This window comes from Tricharina praecox (genome assembly GCF_024521635.1).
Source record: "Tricharina praecox strain CBS 144465 chromosome Unknown BZA05scaffold_36, whole genome shotgun sequence".
Classification (NCBI taxonomy): domain Eukaryota; kingdom Fungi; phylum Ascomycota; class Pezizomycetes; order Pezizales; family Pyronemataceae; genus Tricharina; species Tricharina praecox.
The window spans coordinates 118,935-137,091 of NW_026250438.1; the positions used below are offsets into that span (position 1 = coordinate 118,935).

The 18,157-nt window shown below is 55.7% G+C and overlaps 4 protein-coding genes across 4 annotated transcripts; 1 reads left to right on the top strand and 3 right to left on the bottom strand.

Annotated features, from left to right (window-relative positions):
* The first annotated feature begins 799 nt into the window (after positions 1 to 799).
* On the top strand, positions 800 to 2,137 carry BZA05DRAFT_188836 (S-adenosyl-L-methionine-dependent methyltransferase). The gene is made up of 6 exons (XM_051479387.1): positions 800 to 939; positions 1,001 to 1,014; positions 1,099 to 1,269; positions 1,345 to 1,503; positions 1,568 to 1,987; positions 2,051 to 2,137. Exons 3-6 carry the CDS (start codon positions 1,106 to 1,108, stop codon positions 2,091 to 2,093), a joined length of 786 nt encoding a protein of 261 aa, XP_051335308.1. The 5' UTR covers positions 800 to 939; positions 1,001 to 1,014; positions 1,099 to 1,105; the 3' UTR covers positions 2,094 to 2,137.
* Positions 2,138 to 4,032: 1,895 nt separating this feature from the next.
* BZA05DRAFT_422335 (glycoside hydrolase superfamily) lies at positions 4,033 to 5,632 on the bottom strand (the record flags this gene model as incomplete). The annotated part of the gene is made up of 6 exons (XM_051485784.1): positions 4,033 to 4,380; positions 4,448 to 4,719; positions 4,771 to 4,941; positions 5,008 to 5,313; positions 5,375 to 5,463; positions 5,565 to 5,632. 6 exons carry the CDS (start codon positions 5,630 to 5,632, stop codon positions 4,033 to 4,035), a joined length of 1,254 nt encoding a protein of 417 aa, XP_051335309.1.
* A 2,008-nt stretch (positions 5,633 to 7,640) lies between these two features.
* Positions 7,641 to 8,658, bottom strand: BZA05DRAFT_411589 (uncharacterized protein). The gene is made up of 3 exons (XM_051485009.1): positions 8,346 to 8,658; positions 8,012 to 8,288; positions 7,641 to 7,950 (listed from the first exon to the last, which is right to left on the bottom strand). Exons 1-3 carry the CDS (start codon positions 8,508 to 8,510, stop codon positions 7,805 to 7,807), a joined length of 588 nt encoding a protein of 195 aa, XP_051335310.1. The 5' UTR covers positions 8,511 to 8,658; the 3' UTR covers positions 7,641 to 7,804.
* A 7,413-nt stretch (positions 8,659 to 16,071) lies between these two features.
* BZA05DRAFT_411597 (NADP-dependent oxidoreductase domain-containing protein) lies at positions 16,072 to 18,065 on the bottom strand. Its single transcript, XM_051485010.1, has 3 exons — positions 17,837 to 18,065; positions 17,365 to 17,783; positions 16,072 to 17,316 (listed from the first exon to the last, which is right to left on the bottom strand). Exons 2-3 carry the CDS (start codon positions 17,618 to 17,620, stop codon positions 16,538 to 16,540), a joined length of 1,035 nt encoding a protein of 344 aa, XP_051335311.1. The 5' UTR covers positions 17,621 to 17,783; positions 17,837 to 18,065; the 3' UTR covers positions 16,072 to 16,537.
* Positions 18,066 to 18,157: the final 92 nt, after the last annotated feature.

Here is an 18,157-nt window from a genome sequence, read left to right on the forward strand (position 1 = left end):
TAGAGTACCTAGATCTCAGTTGATACAGACCGGATACCCGAAGCGGATCTGGACGCGTAAACGCCTCCGTGTGACCGCCCTGTCCGACGACGACGCATTGACACAGCGGGATCATGATTGGTCACTTCCAACCTCCGCCTCTCGAGGTGCGACTCGGTGCATCGCTTAGAAAAAAAAGCTATGGCCCGTTTGGCGACGCCGCGATCTCTTCAACACCCAGCTCGGGTGGCGGTGGTGTGTTGTGTAGGCTGCTAGCCATCCCCCCACCCTGAAGAATGGCGGCCAGCGGTAGTTTGAGACCGAAAAGCGCCGTAGGACTGCGGAGTATACATAAGAGAATAAGGTCCCCTTCCAAATGACCACCGTCGACCAGAACTCGCCTTTTTCTCCTACACTTCCGTTGCTTAAGACTCCCGCCCGCCCGCCCCTGTCTCCTCCGCCGTTCAACGTCAACGTCAACAATATGTCCGGTCCCGCACAAATATACGACAATGCGCCGCTCGAAGTCGACCCTGATCTGGTTCGCCTCACTGCATTGCACTTGCACTTGCACTTGCACCCACTCCCTCGGGCTCGAGCCGTAACTAAAATTTCCGATGTGACTAGGTCGGAAAGGACTTTACCGATTACGAGTCTACGGGGTGAGTTGTGACTTCTTGATTCGATTCGGGATCACTGGTCACCGGTCGGGCGTGGAGGGGCTATTACTAAGAACTACTACCTACGCCAGCTACGACTCGAGTACCGCAAGCGTCACGACCAGCATCCAGGAGTACATATTCGAGAACGGTACAGTTCCGTCATTCGGCGTCGTGGGCTCACTGCAGCCTGTCCTCGGGGGAGTCCGAATTCAGGGCTGACTCATAACTACTATGTGCTATAGGTCGTCGCTACCATACGTATTTCGGCCATGACAAATCGTTATTCCCGACGGATGAGGTATGCCTCCACCGCGACTCACTCGTCCCCCACTTCGGTTGCTAATCCGTGGTCCATTCAGACAGAGCAAGACCGGTAATTAACTTCAACTACCGGGCTCGTGTGCGCTGGGGTTGTGTGTGAACCGGTTCCTGACGGGGTTGGATATGTTTGTACTAGACTTGACATGAACCACGAGATGTTCATGCTGCTGTGGAACGGCGGGCTGCACAAGGCGCCCATCACCGAGAACCCGCACAACATCCTCGACGTCGGCACGGGTACGGGAATCTGGGCCGTCGACATCGCCGAGAAGTTTCCGTCCGCTGAGGTGGTCGGGGTGGATCTGAGGTCGGTGGATATACTGCGTGTCGAGGGTGGCAGGCGGCATTGCTGACTTGACCCCCCCCCCCCCACCGAGAATAGCCCGATTCAGCCGAAATGGGTCCCTACAAACTGCCGCTTCGAAATCGACGATGTCGAGAGGGAGTGGACGTTCAACGAAAACCTCTTCGACCTGATCCATTGCCGGAATATCTCGCAGAGTATCAGCGACTGGCCAAAGCTGCTCAAGAACATATACAGGTACGTGTTTACATACATACTTCTTTGCGACTTTTCTTGCTGACGCATGTATGCGTACGTGAAGATGTACCGCGCCCGGCGGCTTCGTCGAAGTCTGCGAGGCCGGATTATACCCGCACAGCGACGACGGCACACTGGAGTTAGACAACCCCCTGCTGCCCTTCTTCGACCTTCTCAAGACAGCGATGATCAAGCTCGGGCGGCCGCCGGTCGACGGGCCGATCATGGCGCAGCAGCTGCGCCGCGCCGGATTTAAGGACGTCCACGTGACAAAGGTTAAGCAGCCGTGGGCGCCGTGGCCAAAGGATAAGCGCCTGAAGCAGCTCGGCGCTATCGCGCTCCTCCAGGGTGAAACGGGATACCGTGCGTATGGCCTCGCGGCGTTCACGAGGGTCCTCGAAATGGAAACGGCGGCGGCGGAGAAAATATGCGATGATGCGTCCGCTGCCCACCATAATCCGAGGTACCATGTCTACAATTATGTGTGAGTACTTTCGAAGCGAGCCCTTCACCCCGAAAGCAGGATACTGATGTCGTTCGTGTGCAGCTATTCCGTGTATGGGCGTAAGCCAACTGAGGACGGCGCTTGAAGGCAGCAGTGGCAGGGTTCGCATTTCCTTAGTATCTCGAGATGGCTCTGATGTTTCGGCTTATTGTGAGATTATCGTTTTTCGTACCTATGAATCATGACATTTTGGGATTCTTATCGTTTTCTCCCTGCTGTTGGGGGTTTTTGTCTGTTTTTTTGTTTGTTTCATCATACTTATTGCAAAGTTCAGCCGTGTCCAAAAATCACCGAGGGTTTCAACCCCCCAAGGCCCAACTATCCACCTGAGTGAGAGTGAAGAAAGAATTAAAACCGAGAATTCGCACCCCGCATATCCAGTCTTCCGAAACTGACGATTCGCTCTCCTCTTGTTGATTTTTCTTCTCCTCTTTCTCATCGCTGTCTTCCCTGGGTACAGTATATACCGGACATCCACTCCCGCGATTCTCGATTCCTGGCACGGCGAACGTGCCGAGTCCACTCTGGTGCACGGATAGCATTTCAGAGTTTCGGCCGGGAGTCCGAGTGCTCGTGCGGTATCGCACTCCGCACTCCCGCACTCCACGGCGTACGGGCCAACCAACCCGGCGTGCGCCGTTCGGAGCCGTTCGGCGCCTTTAGAAAGTGCACCGCCCGCCCGCCCGCATTGCTCAAGTTTGCCGTATTCCACCGTATTCTGCCCGTTTCACCGATTCCCTACACATGGGGTAGGAGTAGCCGTACCTTCCGCGGTCCGCACGCACTCACAACACACTCACAACGCACGCACGCACGCTTGGGATCTTGTAAGGAGTCGAAAGTCGGGATTCGGGAGTCGGGAGTTATGAGTCATAACTTGCGCGCGATTCCCGCATCCGTGAGTGAGTGAGTGAGCACCGACTTCCGTGAACACCGACTTCTGTGAGCAACCAGGTCTCTCGCACTCTCTCGCAGCACCACCCGCCACGACCTGCTACGGCCCGCGAGTGACACCGTGCGTCCTGGCCGTGCGTCCTGATCCTGCGTCCTAGTCGTCGTGCATCTTCTCCTTGCTTTCGCATACCTACCATAGTGTCACTTCTCACTTCTCACTTCGTTTCCTATGTACATAAATGGCTCTTTCCACGATTTCACGATCGGTATATACACAGATAGATTATCTACCCATCCACCTCTGTTGCCGTTAGTTACCGTTAGTTACCGTTAGTTGCCGTTAGTTGCCGTTAGTTGCCGTTAGTTACCGTTACCGTTGCTATTGCCGTTGCCAAGAGAGAGAACCAAGTCACGCAGCATCACCCGCCGCGACCCACGAGTGACACCGAGTGACGTTGTCGTGTGTCCTGGCCGTGTCGTGCAGCTTCGTCTCCTCCTTCGTATTCTCCTTACTTTCGCATACTGTCACTTCGAACCCTCTTGTCCCTAACCGCAGCCCCGGGCCTCAGCCCTCCGCTCCGCTCTGTGGTATATACTCTAGGTACTCTACATAGCTTGTCTACCCACCTCCATTGCCTCCTCCCAAGCCGTTACCACTGCCAAGTACCAAATCTCGCAGCATCACCCGTCAGCGGCCGCAGCCCACGAGTGATGCCGCGTGTCCTGGTCCTCCTTGCTTTCGCATCTTCACATACCAGCATTGTCACTTCCCACTTCCCACTTCTCATTCCACGCTTCTTGCCTTGCTTCCTTCATTCATTCCTGAATTCCTGAATGTCCTCCCCCCTTCTACCGTTCCACCATTCCATTCCACGATACGATCGAAACTTCTCGAATCAAGATTGTGCTAATAATAATATGTACAGCATGTGGTAGAGTTATGCCCAGATCCCAACCCCGCATTCCCGCCGCCCAAATTTCCGAATTACTATGCAAGAAAAAATCCCCCTCCCCGGCATTCCGTATGTAGAGTATGCAAAGAAATTCCGACCGACCAAACGAGAAAAAAAAAGGTAAGAAGATTCGTGACCGCCCAACAAAGCCGCTTCCATGTGGTCGCCACCTACTCCCTAGAAACCACACTGATTCCCATACCACCTCTCCGTGAGCGGCTGTGGGAAAACCCCATTACTTAACAAATCTCTCATCTCCCACTCAGGTGAGCCCTCGGTCTTCCACGTCCAAAAGAACCAGCCGGCGGCGCGCTCGTAGGCGTCCAGCTGCGCCTCAATGTACCGCCGCGTGTTTGCCCGCTCCGCCGCCGAAAACTGCGATATCGACCCGCTAACCCGCCGCGAGCAGCTGCCAACAAAAAAGGACCCCGCGAAGGTGCCGTCGTAGCGCATGCCCCGGCCTACGCCGTTCAGCCATTTCGTGCAGTCGGTTAAAGCGCCGGACCATTCGCCGGTTACTGTCCACTACACGGGGGGTGGGGTTAGTGTTTGCGTGCAAAGGGTAGGTTGGGGGGTGGGGGGTGGGGGGTACCTTATCCACGCCATCAAGCATGCGACCAAGGCCGCAAGCGGCAGCTACATGGTCGTCGATTGACATTGCGACCTGCCCCGGGGAGAAGACCTGGTACTGGTGTGTATCGAGGATGACATTGCTCCAGCCGGTGGTCATGAAGCCGTTCCATTCGGTGGGGCTCTTGAAGGCGTCGCCGATCACGACCGCGATGTCGCCGTAGTCCCGAACGGCCCCCCAGCCGTCCATCCAGTATTGCCGGATCTGGTCCATGTTTAGGCTTGGGCCCATTGCTGGGGAGGGGGTTAGCGGGGGGTTGGGCAGCGGGGGAGAGGAATACGCACGCTCGTTCAATAGCTCGATCGCGGTCACTACGTTGTTGTACTCCGGCCGCGCATACTTTTTCGCTAACATGGAGATGACGCCCTTGGTGTGCTGGACGTAGCCGGGGGTACTCTGCCATCCAATCTGGTCACGCAGGCCAGAGTTGTCGAAGCCATTTTGGGATCCGGGAGCTTAAAGTCGCACGATCCCATCAGCCCCGGCTACCTTTACCGACGGCGCGGGAGCGGGAAACCTACCTCCATGCAGATCTATCCAAACCTTGAGCCCGGCAGCGCCGGCCCACGCAATAGCATTATCGAGGTGCGCGATCTGCCCCTGGACGTAGGGGTCACCATCGAGCGGGTCAACGGCCCAGTAGCCTATCGGGATGCGCACGTGGTTCATTCCCGCGGCGGCGATCTGCTGCAGGTCACCCGCGCTGATGAAGCTGGACCAGTGCGCTTCTAGACGGCTGCGGCATGCGGTCTTCCCCCAGGAACGGCACAGCGTGTACTCGTCCACCGCGCCGCTGCCGTCGCTGAAGAGGGAGGGCGTGATCCATGCTGGACTTCGTTAGTATGTCGGCTTTGGAACTCAAATTCACTTGCAGCCAGAAATGCTTACGCTCGAGAACGAACCAGCCGCCGAGATTGACTCCGCGCACTTTTTGCGAGCCATAGGGGAAGGTTAGGTCCCGCTGGCGGATCACGTCGCTGTAGGTGCGCAGGCAATCGTGTCAGTATATGGGTAGGAGGCCTGGTGCTTGGAGCAGGTAATGCACACGGCGAGATGGGGGTAGGTGTGGTGGACTGACTATGGAAGCGCATCAGCCGCGCTGGACAGCAGCACGGCGGCCGCGGTGAGCAATGCGGTGAAGCGCATGGTGTATCTCGGTGGTTTATTCTTTGCTGTGATGCGTTATGGGTTGTTGTGGGGGTTGTTGTGGACGGTCGTTGAATGGAATTATGCGGAAGGCCCTCTATATTCCCTGGCGGCGGCAGCGATGATGATGGGGGTGTTCGATATTATTCGGAAACGTGTGAGTCCAGTCCCGTCCGTCCAACGTGCCATCGACATCCGGGGGCTTGACAGGAGTATTTAAGTGAGCTCGCGGAGCTCACATAGTTCACAAGTCATCCGCCATCACAGGTACATTTACCGGGACAAGGGCAGCACACCACCATTACAATTATTACGCCCGCTCGCCGGGCCACACGCTACCACAACAAGGGTACATACATAACATTCAAAGACGCCCCCCCCCCCCCCCCTCTCCCCTGCCCGTCGAGATGGTGGGAATAACCTACCTCTCTACATAGAACACTCCTCGCCTCGCCTCGTTCCATGGCATAGCATGGCATGGCATGTGGCCGATGTCAGTCTGTCTCCCACACACACCCCCCCCCCCCTTTCCACGGTAGTTAGTGGGGCGAGAAAGATAGGCAGTGGGCATGGGCACGCTCAGGAACAAGGCACCAGCGACCAGTGAAGTGATCAGCTTAGAGACGGCATTCCTCGAACGGAAGGGGAGGGGGAGCGGCGACCGTGGTCCGGACAAAGGCGAGGGGAGCACTCTGATCGGCCAGCTCATCATCACCATGCCCAGACTCCAGACTCCAGACTGCAGAGTCAGAGACGGCAGGGCAAGACAGCTGACGGGAAACCGGCTGCTGCCGTTCGTTCGACTCGGACGTTCTTTCACCATTCAACTCGACCTACATACATAGACCTGGACCTTGCCGTTTTTCACAAGACCTGCGTTGCATGTGTCGATGGGGAAGGGAATGTCCTGCAGGAACAACACAGTCCGGCCAGTACATAGAGTCGAGTCGGGCACGGTACGGTGAGACGGTGATCTCCACGCCCCCAGGGATGTCTTGACTCTTCGACACATGTCGGTCGACATCAATACTTCTGCTGCCCGGAGCAAGGGCGAATCGAATCATGATTCATCCACCGCACCGGGATCACCGAGTTGAACGGCATACATAGATAGAGTGTCCACGTCTTGTGCCTTGTGGTGTGCGGGGGCGTGTGCAGGGAAGGTGTGTGAGGAGGACAAAGCAAAGCCTACCGGTACTCGCATAAGCAAGCAGGCAGCAAGCAGACAAGCAAGTACTTACTCTAGGTACCGGTACATATGATACCGGTAGACATGATACCAGCGTAGTCGAGCAAATAGTTACTGCTAGCAGTTAGCTACATGTTAGCGGGCGAATGTATGTAGGAGGGGCGTGTCTGAATCTAGATGCTGCAAAGCAATGCGGGCCAAGTGACGTGACGGACGCACATTGCAATGATTCCATCGGAAAACCCTCACCCCTCAAACCCCGCACACGCGCATAGCTACGCACATGGCCACTCGGGGGAAACATGTCTCGAAGCGATGACGGCTAGTGGTTGTGGATGGCGTCGAGTCGAGCTGGCATCGAACAGCGCAGGCGGGGGAGTTGTCCAAAGGAAAGGTGCAACGAGCCGCTATGCTCGGTAGCACCGGCCGACCTACTCGCTCACCAAACCGAACCAAACCTTGCCCGCGACGCCCACCCGTTGCTGTCGCCGTCGCCGTGGAATCTTGCCTTGCCTTGTGTACCCATGTCGCAATGCCGCACTGTCGCCCGGCTGCAGGCGCATTCGTGACGACATACATGGTACTCTATGTATTCCAGGAACAGAACAGGAACCGGTGCTTAGCGATTGGCGAGGCAGGAGTTCTTTCTTTTTTCTTTCCTTTTTCTTTCCTTTTTCTTTCCTTTTTCTTTCCTTTTTCTTTCCTTTTTCTTTCCTTTTTCTTTCCTTTTTCTTTCCTTTTTCTTTCCTTTTTCTTTCCTTTTCTTTCCTTTTCTTTCCTTTTCTTTCTTTTTTCTTCCTTTTTTCTTTCTTTTTCTGTGTTTCCTTTTTCTTTATTTCCTTTTTCGGTCGGACGCGGACCGCGGATCGATACCCTGTGCGGGAGGTCTCGCCGAATGCCGAAGCAGCAAGAAGCAACATTTGATCCATCCATCGCAGCGCGTGCCGCTCGCCGCTTCGCCGATCGGAGATGCTAAGATCCAATCACACGCTCACACGACGGTACTTCTGACGGCTTGCATGCTCTGTGTACATACATGCCAAGGTGGCTACTCTACATGGGAGACAACAGGATTCTTGCTTCCTCGGTGCGCGACTCGCGAGGAGTGAGGGGTGAACACCGCTGAACACTGGAGAGGATCGCTGATAAGGTAGCTGCAAGTACCACTGGATACATGGATGCACACAAACCTGCTGAGTGCTCTGCCCAACACCGTGCTTTGGTTGGTAGCTTGCCGGTCTCTATCTTCCAAACGGAAATTGCCGGCTGGCGTTGTACCCTGTGTGGAGGTGAACTATATCTGAGCGAGTCGCTGTGATGCGGCTGTGGAGCTCGCAGCTTTGGCCATGGACTGGACGGCTGGCTGGATGGCTGGTTCTGCAGAGAGACGGTCAGCAGACACCGCGACTGCGCGAGGTGGAGCACTCCACCGTACATACTCACTACAATCTCAGGCCGGATGACTGTCTGTCGGGCTGTCAGCTCGCATTCCTGCACATATATAGCAATAGACCTGGTAGGTACCTTGAGTACCATGTATCTACCTTGAGTACCGTATGTGCCGTATGAAGAGCATCCGCATTTCCGCCTCGCGCCAGCGGCCAGAATAGGTAGCAGACAGGTATGTGCATAAATACCCAGGAATCCAGGACCGAGTAAGGTGGTGTAGATCCTACATACCGGTATCATAATAGTTCACGGTAGTATACGGTAGTAATATGTAACTGCTTCCAACTTCCAGCTTCCACACTTCTTTGCCCAGCCACCGGGTGGTCCACGGTCGTCAAGCTTCGATGGAGGATGGAGGGAGGGAGTCGAGCGAGTAAGTTGAGCTGCCAAATGGCCTTCCTTCCTGGTCGCGTGGGCCACCCATGCCATGCCATGCTTCCCAGTGCTTCCAGGGTGCCGGTAATCGATGTGAAGCTTCATCGACTGGACGAGGTGGATTCACTGGATTGTGCCGGCTAATCTAATTGGACACTTCCGACGACCCTCCGGACAAAACCCCGGAGAGTTTGGAAGGCGGGGAAGACGTCGAGAGTCCGCCATCTCCAAACTCGCACCTTCCTACCGTACATCACCATCGAGTATGTGCATCTATTTCATCGCAACTTGACCTGCGACTGCCCAACACCACAGTGCACACGTCAAAGCACTCAACCTGCAAGCAAGCATTCAGCACTCTACTGCCTGGTACTACCTAGTAGTAGTGACACCCATGTCCCGAGTCTCGATCACGCCGTCGCTGTCACGGTTGTTGATCTCCGATTACTACTCTACACTAGGCACTCTACAAAACTAGGACATACATGTGGACATAGTAGCCCCGCATCAATCGAGACCCCGCATCCGCGAACCCCACATTTCGGCGACAGCGGCTTAAAGGAGCATCGTGTGAGAGTTAGTTTCCGCGAGGCCGGATTCTTTGTGGTGGATCCTTTGTGGTCGACCGTCGACCGTCGACCGTCGACCGTGGACCGTGGACCGTGGACTGTGGAGCACTGCATCACGCGCGTTGTGTGTATCTACTATAGTGTAAATACACACGATCCACCACGGTTGATCCGGTAGGACGATGGAGGGAGGGAGGGAGGGAGGGAAGCAGGTAGAAAGCAGGTAGGAAGAAGGTGGCGCGTGCGTGCGTGCGTCCACTGTCCACAGTGCACACAGGAATGATCATGCGCCCTCACGTAGGTGTGTACATCTCGCAGCGAAAGCCGAAGGCCGAAGGCCGGTGCGAACCGTTAGTTGGTCTACTATTTCCCCGGCAAACGAAAGCTTGACCCTCCTCCCCCCGCCTCCCCCCTCCCTCCCCACAGGCCTTCCCCGCCGAATTCTTGCACTTGCGCTTCATCCCAGTTACCCACGCTTCGCCGTTCTTCTTGGAGTCTTGGAGTCTTGGCTTCCGGATCATCTCGGTTCAACTCGGAGATTTGTCCGCCGTGACGCAAGCGAGATCGTACACAGTGGTTACCGTAGGTAGTGTGCACAGGATATCACTCGCCGGCAATAGGCAGTCATAGATAAAGAAAACGTCCCCGTCCCGAGATGTCCCAGGAGATGAAACTTGAAAGTTGAAAGTTGAAAGACTAATCCTCACGGCCTGCCTATCTAGATGGCACTGGTCCTGCCCTTTGAGCACCGCACAGAGGACCCCGCCGAACGTCCACCCACGCTCCAGATTCGGCACAGCGATGTGTGCGTGCCTGTTGGAAACGTTCGCTGCAGCAACAATATCGCCAGCGGCGAGGTCTCTCTTTACACATACCTATATGTACAGACTTGAGACTTGGAACTTCTTGGTCCGAATGGTGGGTACCTACTCGCCCAGGTGCCGCCGGCGAAGGGAACTCGCCCCCAGCCAGGCAGCACTCGGTCGGTCGACCGTCCGCGGAACTTTGTTCGCGCCAACATCTCCCGTGGGAGAGGTTGAGAGGCCAGCATGCATCAAGATTCAAACCTCGAGGTGTCTGACAGAAAACCTGCGGCATCAACCACACAAAATTTTCTTAACCACCGAATTCAGGGGCAAAAGACCGGTGAAAAACAAATCGAAAATCTCGGAAAATCACTCGTCCGCGTCGATAAAACGCACATTTGGCTCCCTCCCTCCCTCCCTCGGAGTCTTTAGAAGAGCTAAATACTTGGTACCTTTGGGTTTCGCCCAGTTGAGCAAAAGAGATCGTCCCAAGCCGTCTAGGTATAATACGATTCCACTGATGAGCCGACATCGACATCTTGATGCGATTGAAATTTGAACTTTTCGACATGTTGAAGCTTTGAGGTTACCGGTAACTAACCATGAACAGCCAGGGGAGAAGAGGAAAAATGCGGGGAGGGCTGGTTAGATGGTTAGAGAGGCATTTGGCGATGTTCACGAGACGGAACTGGCAATTTCTGCCTGTTTCGATGACTACATAGGTACAATCATCATATGGGCAGGGGTTGATACGCACCTACCTATTGCCGACCAGATACGGAATTACTACGATAGGTACGCAACCTACTTCCTTTCGAACATAGTGGCTACGGTCGAGAGGATAAGGATGAGAAGTGGGCGCCGGGAAGGATGGTGTGGAGGGAATGGAGATGTGTTACCTAATGTAGGAAAGGTGGCGAAGCCCCTGCTGCTGCCTCAAACAGAGAATGCTATGCTACCGACGATAGACAATGCCGGACTGGGCTGTAGGAAAGAGGCTGATTCTGGTGAGATACTAGGGAGTCAGGGACAATGCTGAGAAGCTCACAAAGGCTGCTTACGACGACTACTAGTGGGTCCGTAAAATGATAGGGAACAATGCAAAGAACCAGTGGCCGGGATACACAGGCATGTAGACGTGTAAATAACCGACAGTCAAGCGGTAAGAGCTTGCGAGTGATTTTTGGTGGAGATACAATATCGGCATGGTAGCGTTGGTAAACGAATTGTAGACACTCATGCTGGGTGAGTGAACGTGAGAGTGAATAGGACTTTGAAGGCACACGTGCGTGGGAGTGGATGTTAATGTGAATGGGACGTTGCAGGCACACGTGCTTGGTAAGTGAATGTGAGAGTGAGTGTGTACTCTAGGTTTCTTGGATAGACTATTGTTTCCTAGAAAGCTGTGTTTGACGATGTTCAATAGACCCTACATCACTTAGTCCCAAACTTTGGATCGCCCTCACCATCACGATGATCACTCGAGAAGGTCGTGATACGGACAGCAACAAAAAACTCCATTAAAAACTACCCCAGAAACCCAGTTTCTCCAAAAATAAACGAATGCATATAGCCACTGATTCCCTAGTGGAATCTTCATCCTCGCTCCAAACTCACAAATTACAATACACGGCACGACTAATTATCACCGTCGCCACCACCACCTGGGGGAGTGACCGCACCCGTGACGACCGAGACGGAATCGACGTAGGCATCTCTGTTGTTACCGCCTCCAAGGGGACAATTGACGGTGAGCGAGATGACAGCAGTTGAGCTACTGGGGGTGAACGTGAAGGAGACGGGAGTCCAAGCGTTCGGCGGGGCGGTAGCAGTAGTCTGGATGGGGGCACCATCGGCGCTCCAGGTGTACTGGCAGTTACCGTCGGCGTCTTGACGCTCGTACGCGGTAAGTGTGTGTTGCACGCCGGCACACACCTCGATGCTCTGCGAGAGGGTGGCGGCTCCGTTGGAGCCGGTGAAGCGCATCATGTATGCGCGATTGCCGGCATGTGCTAGCCCTGTTTGCGCGCCGGAGGAGGAGCTGGCGCTGACGGCTCCGCTGATCGCCCATGGAGAGATGTTGGCACTGGCGTCGAAGCCGCCGTTAACCACGCGGTTGCCGGTCAGGGTGCAGACTGGCGGTGGTGTGGTGGGGCAGGATGTGATGGTGACGGCGGGGAGAGTCACGGTGGTAGCGGGGAGGGTGACGGTGTCGGTGACGGTTACTCCAGGAGCGGTGATAGTGTCGGTAATAGTGCCGCCAGGGAGGGTGATGGTGTCGGTGACGGTTACTCCAGGAGCGGTGATAGTGTCGGTGATAGTGCCGCCAGGGAGGGTGATAGTGTCGGTGACGGTTACTCCAGGAGCGGTGATAGTGTCGGTGATAGTGCCGCCAGGGAGGGTGATAGTGTCGGTGACGGTTACTCCAGGAGCGGTGATAGTGTCGGTGATAGTGCCACCAGGGAGGGTGACAGTTGCGCCTGGGCCACCAGGGAGAGTGATGGTGTCGGTGACGGTCACACCTGGGCCACCAGGGAGAGTGATGGTGTCGGTGACAGTCGCTCCAGGGCCACCAGGGAGAGTGATAGTGTCGGTGACGGTCACACCTGGGCCACCAGGGAGAGTGATGGTGTCGGTGACAGTCGCTCCAGGGAGGGTCACTGTTGCGCCTGGACCACCGGGGAGAGTGATAGTGTCGGTGACAGTCGCTCCAGGGCCACCAGGGAGAGTGATAGTGTCGGTGACAGTCACGCCTGGGCCACCAGGGAGAGTGATGGTGTCGGTGACAGTCGCTCCAGGGAGGGTCACTGTTGCGCCTGGACCACCGGGGAGAGTGATAGTGTCGGTGACAGTCGCTCCAGGGCCACCAGGGAGAGTGATAGTGTCGGTGACAGTCACGCCTGGGCCACCAGGGAGAGTGATGGTGTCGGTGACGGTCACACCTGGGCCACCAGGGAGAGTGATAGTGTCGGTGACAGTCTCTCCGGGGAGGGTCACTGTTGCGCCTGGACCACCGGGGAGAGTGATAGTGTCGGTGACAGTCGCTCCAGGGCCACCAGGGAGAGTGATGGTGTCGGTGACAGTCGCTCCAGGGAGGGTCACTGTTGCGCCTGGGCCACCGGGGAGAGTGATAGTGTCGGTGACGGTCACGCCTGGGCCACCAGGGAGAGTGATAGTGTCGGTGACGGTCACGCCTGGGCCACCAGGGAGAGTGATGGTGTCGGTGACAGTCGCTCCAGGGCCACCAGGGAGAGTGATGGTGTCGGTGACGGTCACACCTGGGCCACCAGGGAGAGTGATGGTGTCGGTGACAGTCGCTCCAGGGCCACCAGGGAGAGTGATAGTGTCGGTGACAGTCGCTCCAGGGCCACCAGGGAGAGTGATAGTGTCGGTGACAGTCGCTCCAGGGCCACCAGGGAGAGTGATAGTGTCGGTGACAGTCACGCCTGGGCCACCAGGGAGAGTGATGGTGTCGGTGACAGTCGCTCCAGGGAGGGTCACTGTTGCGCCTGGGCCACCGGGGAGAGTGATAGTGTCGGTGACGGTCACGCCTGGGCCACCAGGGAGAGTGATGGTGTCGGTGACAGTCGCTCCAGGGCCACCAGGGAGAGTGATGGTGTCGGTGACGGTCACACCTGGGCCACCAGGGAGAGTGATGGTGTCGGTGACAGTCGCTCCAGGGCCACCAGGGAGAGTGATGGTGTCGGTGACAGTCGCTCCAGGGCCACCAGGGAGAGTGATGGTGTCGGTAACGGTCACACCTGAGCCACCAGGGAGAGTGATGGTGTCGGTGACAGTCTCTCCGGGGAGGGTCACTGTTGCGCCTGGACCACCAGTGAGAGTGATAGTTTCTCCAGGGACGGTGACGGTTGAACCTGGGCCGGGAATGGTGACGGTGTCGGTGACGGTATCAGTGCCGCTAGGGATGGTGACAGTCTCTCCAGGGAGGGTGGTGGTCCCCCCAGGAATGGTGACGGTGTCAGTGCCACCAGGGAGGGTGGTCGTACGGACTTCACCCGTCTTGGTGATGGTGACCGTACGAGTCGAAGGAGGAGCTGGGTAGCCGGGGACCTACAAACCACAAACATCAGCAACCGGTCGTAGCAATTGACATCCGTCTCGCAAATGCGGCAGACACCACGGTCCGGATCAATTGACTTACCTCAATCGTCCGCGTGACGGTCTTGGTGTTGTGGCCATAGCCTTTGTCGACCCACTTCGTAGTGGTCTTCGGGACGTACCTCGTCTTCGTCCTGGTCTTCGTCACGGTGACGGTACGGTGATTGTGATTGCGATCGCGGTGATCTCGCTGTTCGATCTGGGCTTCGCCGGCGCCGCGTCTTTCGTGGTCCACAGGGCTGGCCAAGGCCAAACCTGTCAGCATGAACAGGATGTACTGGGGCTTCATACTGAATTGCTAACGAGTGACAAGTGGAATAAAGAGTGACTTGACCGATGAAGAAGCGTGGATATCAAAACGCAAGTCTCTCCTCCAGCTTAAGTACCCAGACGACAAGACACCAACTCTCACGGGGTCCCACTAAGGTGCCTCTTAGGGGAATCTACTGCCAGCAAACAAGCGCAGTCTGCGCAGCCATTTCTTGGTGCATATCGTCTTTGTCGTTTGGCGTTGGTGGTTTTCTCCAAAATCTAAAAGAGGATGCTCTTTTGTGGAAACTAACCAAAATTGAGACAAGGTTTATGGCCACCCTCATGGGTTAAAACTCTGGAAAATCCGATTCCGAGCTTCGGCAAAGTCCTTGGCGATGGTTCCTGGGAGTGACTTCCGGTTCACGCCACCGAATCTCCAGGGTGTGTAAACCCCGAGTGCTCAAGTGCGAGGCGAAGGTCGAGACCTCCACTATTCAGATCTTAGCATGGTGGTGATTCGCCACCCAGAAGCAGAGAAAGAACCAACCTGCGTCCTACGTTACCCAAAAACTCTGGTAGAAACCTGGTCGTTGGGCTTCTGAGTGCGGAGGCGAGTGAACCCCGTATGAACCTATCCACGTCCGTGAGGCTTCAAGCATTCACTCAGATGTCGCAGCTGTCATCCGTTAGCGAAATTGATCCAACTTCTCGTCAAGACGGGGGCGAGCGAACAGAAACCACCTAGTTAACCCCATGCATAACGCTACAGACTAGATAGATGCTACTTTAGCTTGTGGCTTGCCCAGGCCCCAGACCTTCACGGCTGATGTTGAATCCGTGCCGCCGTCGCCACAAGCTTGTTACTAGAGGACGTCGTTCATCCGGCTTGGCTCAGTGAAAGCACTGGATGGACCAGAGCCGACTTTGATTCCCGGGGAGGACGAGCTAACCAACTGTGTTGTTCTCGAAGTGAAGTTCGTGAGGTTGGGACCAGCAGCTGCATCCATATGCATAGAGAACGCTTCGCGATGAAGTCGCGGGAGTCCTTGGCAGATTCCAAACATCGGGTACCTCCGCAAATCCCCCACAAGATAAGCATTAGAATTTCCGCAAGGGAATCCAGCCGCATACCGGCAACCAGTCAAGTCAAGCTTCGTCGGTCCGTATAAACAGGGAGATTAACCAGCCGCCCAGCCCCTTTAGCACCTAGCTGCGACGATTGTTGCTTATGCGTAGCTTCCAATTTACCTAATGGAATCTCAAGCGTCAAGAACGTCCAGCCCGTGTGCACTTGCCGATTATCGTGGAGATATGATGCTGCGGCGTAATTGGGTTGGAGAGTTTTAGAACGACCGGCAGCACATATGACGACGGTCATCATTGATGAGACATGCACAGAGGCGGCACAGTTGTCAGTGAGTAAGGCTATCCATGGTAGATAACCGCACTAAAGGTGAGAGGAACACCGTGCCATGGGCCGTATGTATCATATGTATGTAGAGTACATACAATAGGTGGGGATATTCCCTTTTCAGCCCCACAGATCCGGGGAAATTTGTCTTGCTTATCAGCCGCAACGGCCTTTTGCTTAGGAAACTTGAAGTTCTATGATTTGAACGTCTTCATACCGAGTGCGGATCATACCCGTACAGGTATATACCTAGCTGGCCAAGTCTAGACCAAGGATTGTAGAATAAATGGGTGACTCACATCAGCCGTTTAATTACCCAGTTCAGCCCTCACGCCGTAATTCGCACGCTGCGCACGGCATTTTCACTTCGAACATGTTGGAACATGTTGGCCAATGAATGAAGCTCAAGCCACCGTATGACATCAAGTAGAGTACTCTACTAGTATCGGCAGTCTGTGGCGAGATCGGAGAGAAAGTATCCAACTGAATAACCGCTTTAATGCCAAAAGAAAGTTCAAAGACCCCTTCTAAGAAGTGCGATGCAGAGGGATGTGCATGTGTTTCGCAGGTGCGCAGGTTCGCACTTGTGCAATTGCTTCTTTTCTGTCCTGCATGATTCCAACACCATCCTTCAGCCGCGGAATATGCCCATACGGACACGGAACTTCCCCTACTCTCCCTCGCCGATCACTCCCCTGAATTCCCACACTTTGGCATTGCTCAAAACTTTGCCCCCTAGACTTCCTCTCCGATCAACCCCTTGAATTCCCCCAATTCGGCGTCGCTCACCTCCCCAACCAGCGCTGCCGCCTCACAATCACTCTTCATAGCGACCTCCCTAGTGGTACCGTCCAGGATCGCCACGCCGCCGCCCTTCTCCCAGCCCCGTCCCAGCGCGAGAACCAGAAGATACAGCGCCTCCTCCTTCTTGTCACTATCCTCCAGCACGCGGATAGCCACCCTCTGCACGACACCACTCTTCAGCAGCTGCGGATTCCCCGAGAGCGTCCAGAAGCTCTGCCAGACCATTCCATGGTCTCTACAGAACCGGCGAACATCAACATCCCAATTATTTCCCGGCCAGAAGCGGTTCTGCACGATCGCAGGCTTGACCTGGCACTCCTCATAGAGCCTTTCGAGCTCTGGCAGCGCCACATTGGAGACGCCCAGATGCCAGATCTTCTCGAGCCGCACGTAGTCCTCGAGGACGCGGTAGGCCTCGAGCGTCTCGGCATGCGTTTCCATCGGCGAGTGCAGCAGCAGCGCGTCAAGGTACGTATCGAGGTGCGCGAGACTGGTCGTTACCGACATCTTCACCATCGACGCGAGCGGCAGCGTTAGTTTGTACGGACAGTTCCGCGGATCCTGCCCGCCCGGCGACGTGAATTTGCTCTGGATGAAGAGTGTGTCCCGCGGCGTGTGCTGCCCGCGCACGCTGGTCATCAGGAACTCTTTTAGACCATTGCCGACGAGGTCTTCGCGGTAGTGCTTGGGCTGGCACGCCGTGTCGACGCCTGGAGGCTGTTAGTTGCGGCGGGGGATGGGGCGAGGAGCACGGGTACCTTGGAATCCAGTTCGGAGTGCAGTTGTAACGAGCTCGGCGGTGGCACCCTTTTTCCAGGCGGTGCCGTACAGGAGGAGCGGATGTGTCCGCGAACCGGGGAGCGTCAAGGAAGGTGCTGGTCCTGCTTCTTCCGATGGTACGGGGCTCGGCGGTGGAGGCGGAGATGGCGTTCCTGGTCGCATTGTTCCTGGTCGCCTTATTTCAGCGGAGAATCCTCGTCTGTTGATGGTCATGAGACGGCGGTAGATATGCATCTGGTGGGTTTGGAGGGAGGGCGGGGCGGACCGGTGAAGACCTCTCAGTCGGAAGCATTGGGCCAGTGACGCAACCGTACGCAATAGGTAATAGATGCGATCACATCATCTCCGCATCCCCAGATCCTGATCCTCGCACAGCGCGGCACGGTTCACGCGCGGCCGTTGCTAAGAGTTAGTGAATGCCTGCATCACGTGAATACCGCTTATTCTTACTTAGCCGAGCGGAAATGAGACCTCGCATCGAAACCTCCGTAAGCCTGTATCGATAACTATCCTATTTCCCGCACAGAAGCACGGTTCACGCGCTGCCGTTGCTACATACGGCCCCCAAGATATCACGTTACACGTATCTAAGCCCGCTTATTCTTAGCCGAGCGCAAATGCAACCTTGCATTGCGAGTGATATGTACCTCCGTGGGCCTGCACATGCAGTACAGTACCCTACATATGGTTCCCACCATTCTCATATAACCGCCCTTCGCCCTTGCATAATATTGCGAGTGATATGTATGTACCTTCGTAGGCCAGCACAGT

What these genes read in the sequence shown, in the direction of transcription:
- BZA05DRAFT_411597 (XM_051485010.1), bottom strand. Translation starts at nt 17,620, where the DNA reads ATGCATATCTACCGCCGTCTCATGACCATCAACAGACGAGGATTCTCC. An exon ending in ACTCCGAACTGGATTCCAAG is followed by an intron (nt 17,317 to 17,364) that starts GTACCCGTGCTC and finishes AACAGCCTCCAG; the next exon opens with GCGTCGACACGGCGTGCCAG.
- BZA05DRAFT_188836 (XM_051479387.1), top strand. Translation starts at nt 1,106, where the DNA reads ATGAACCACGAGATGTTCATGCTGCTGTGGAACGGCGGGCTGCACAAG. An exon ending in GTGGTCGGGGTGGATCTGAG is followed by an intron (nt 1,270 to 1,344) that starts GTCGGTGGATAT and finishes CACCGAGAATAG; the next exon opens with CCCGATTCAGCCGAAATGGG. An exon ending in CTGCTCAAGAACATATACAG is followed by an intron (nt 1,504 to 1,567) that starts GTACGTGTTTAC and finishes GCGTACGTGAAG; the next exon opens with ATGTACCGCGCCCGGCGGCT.
- BZA05DRAFT_411589 (XM_051485009.1), bottom strand. Translation starts at nt 8,510, where the DNA reads ATGATACCGGTATGTAGGATCTACACCACCTTACTCGGTCCTGGATTC. An exon ending in GTAGATACATGGTACTCAAG is followed by an intron (nt 8,289 to 8,345) that starts GTACCTACCAGG and finishes ACAGCCCGACAG; the next exon opens with ACAGTCATCCGGCCTGAGAT. An exon ending in TTGGGCAGAGCACTCAGCAG is followed by an intron (nt 7,951 to 8,011) that starts GTTTGTGTGCAT and finishes GATCCTCTCCAG; the next exon opens with TGTTCAGCGGTGTTCACCCC.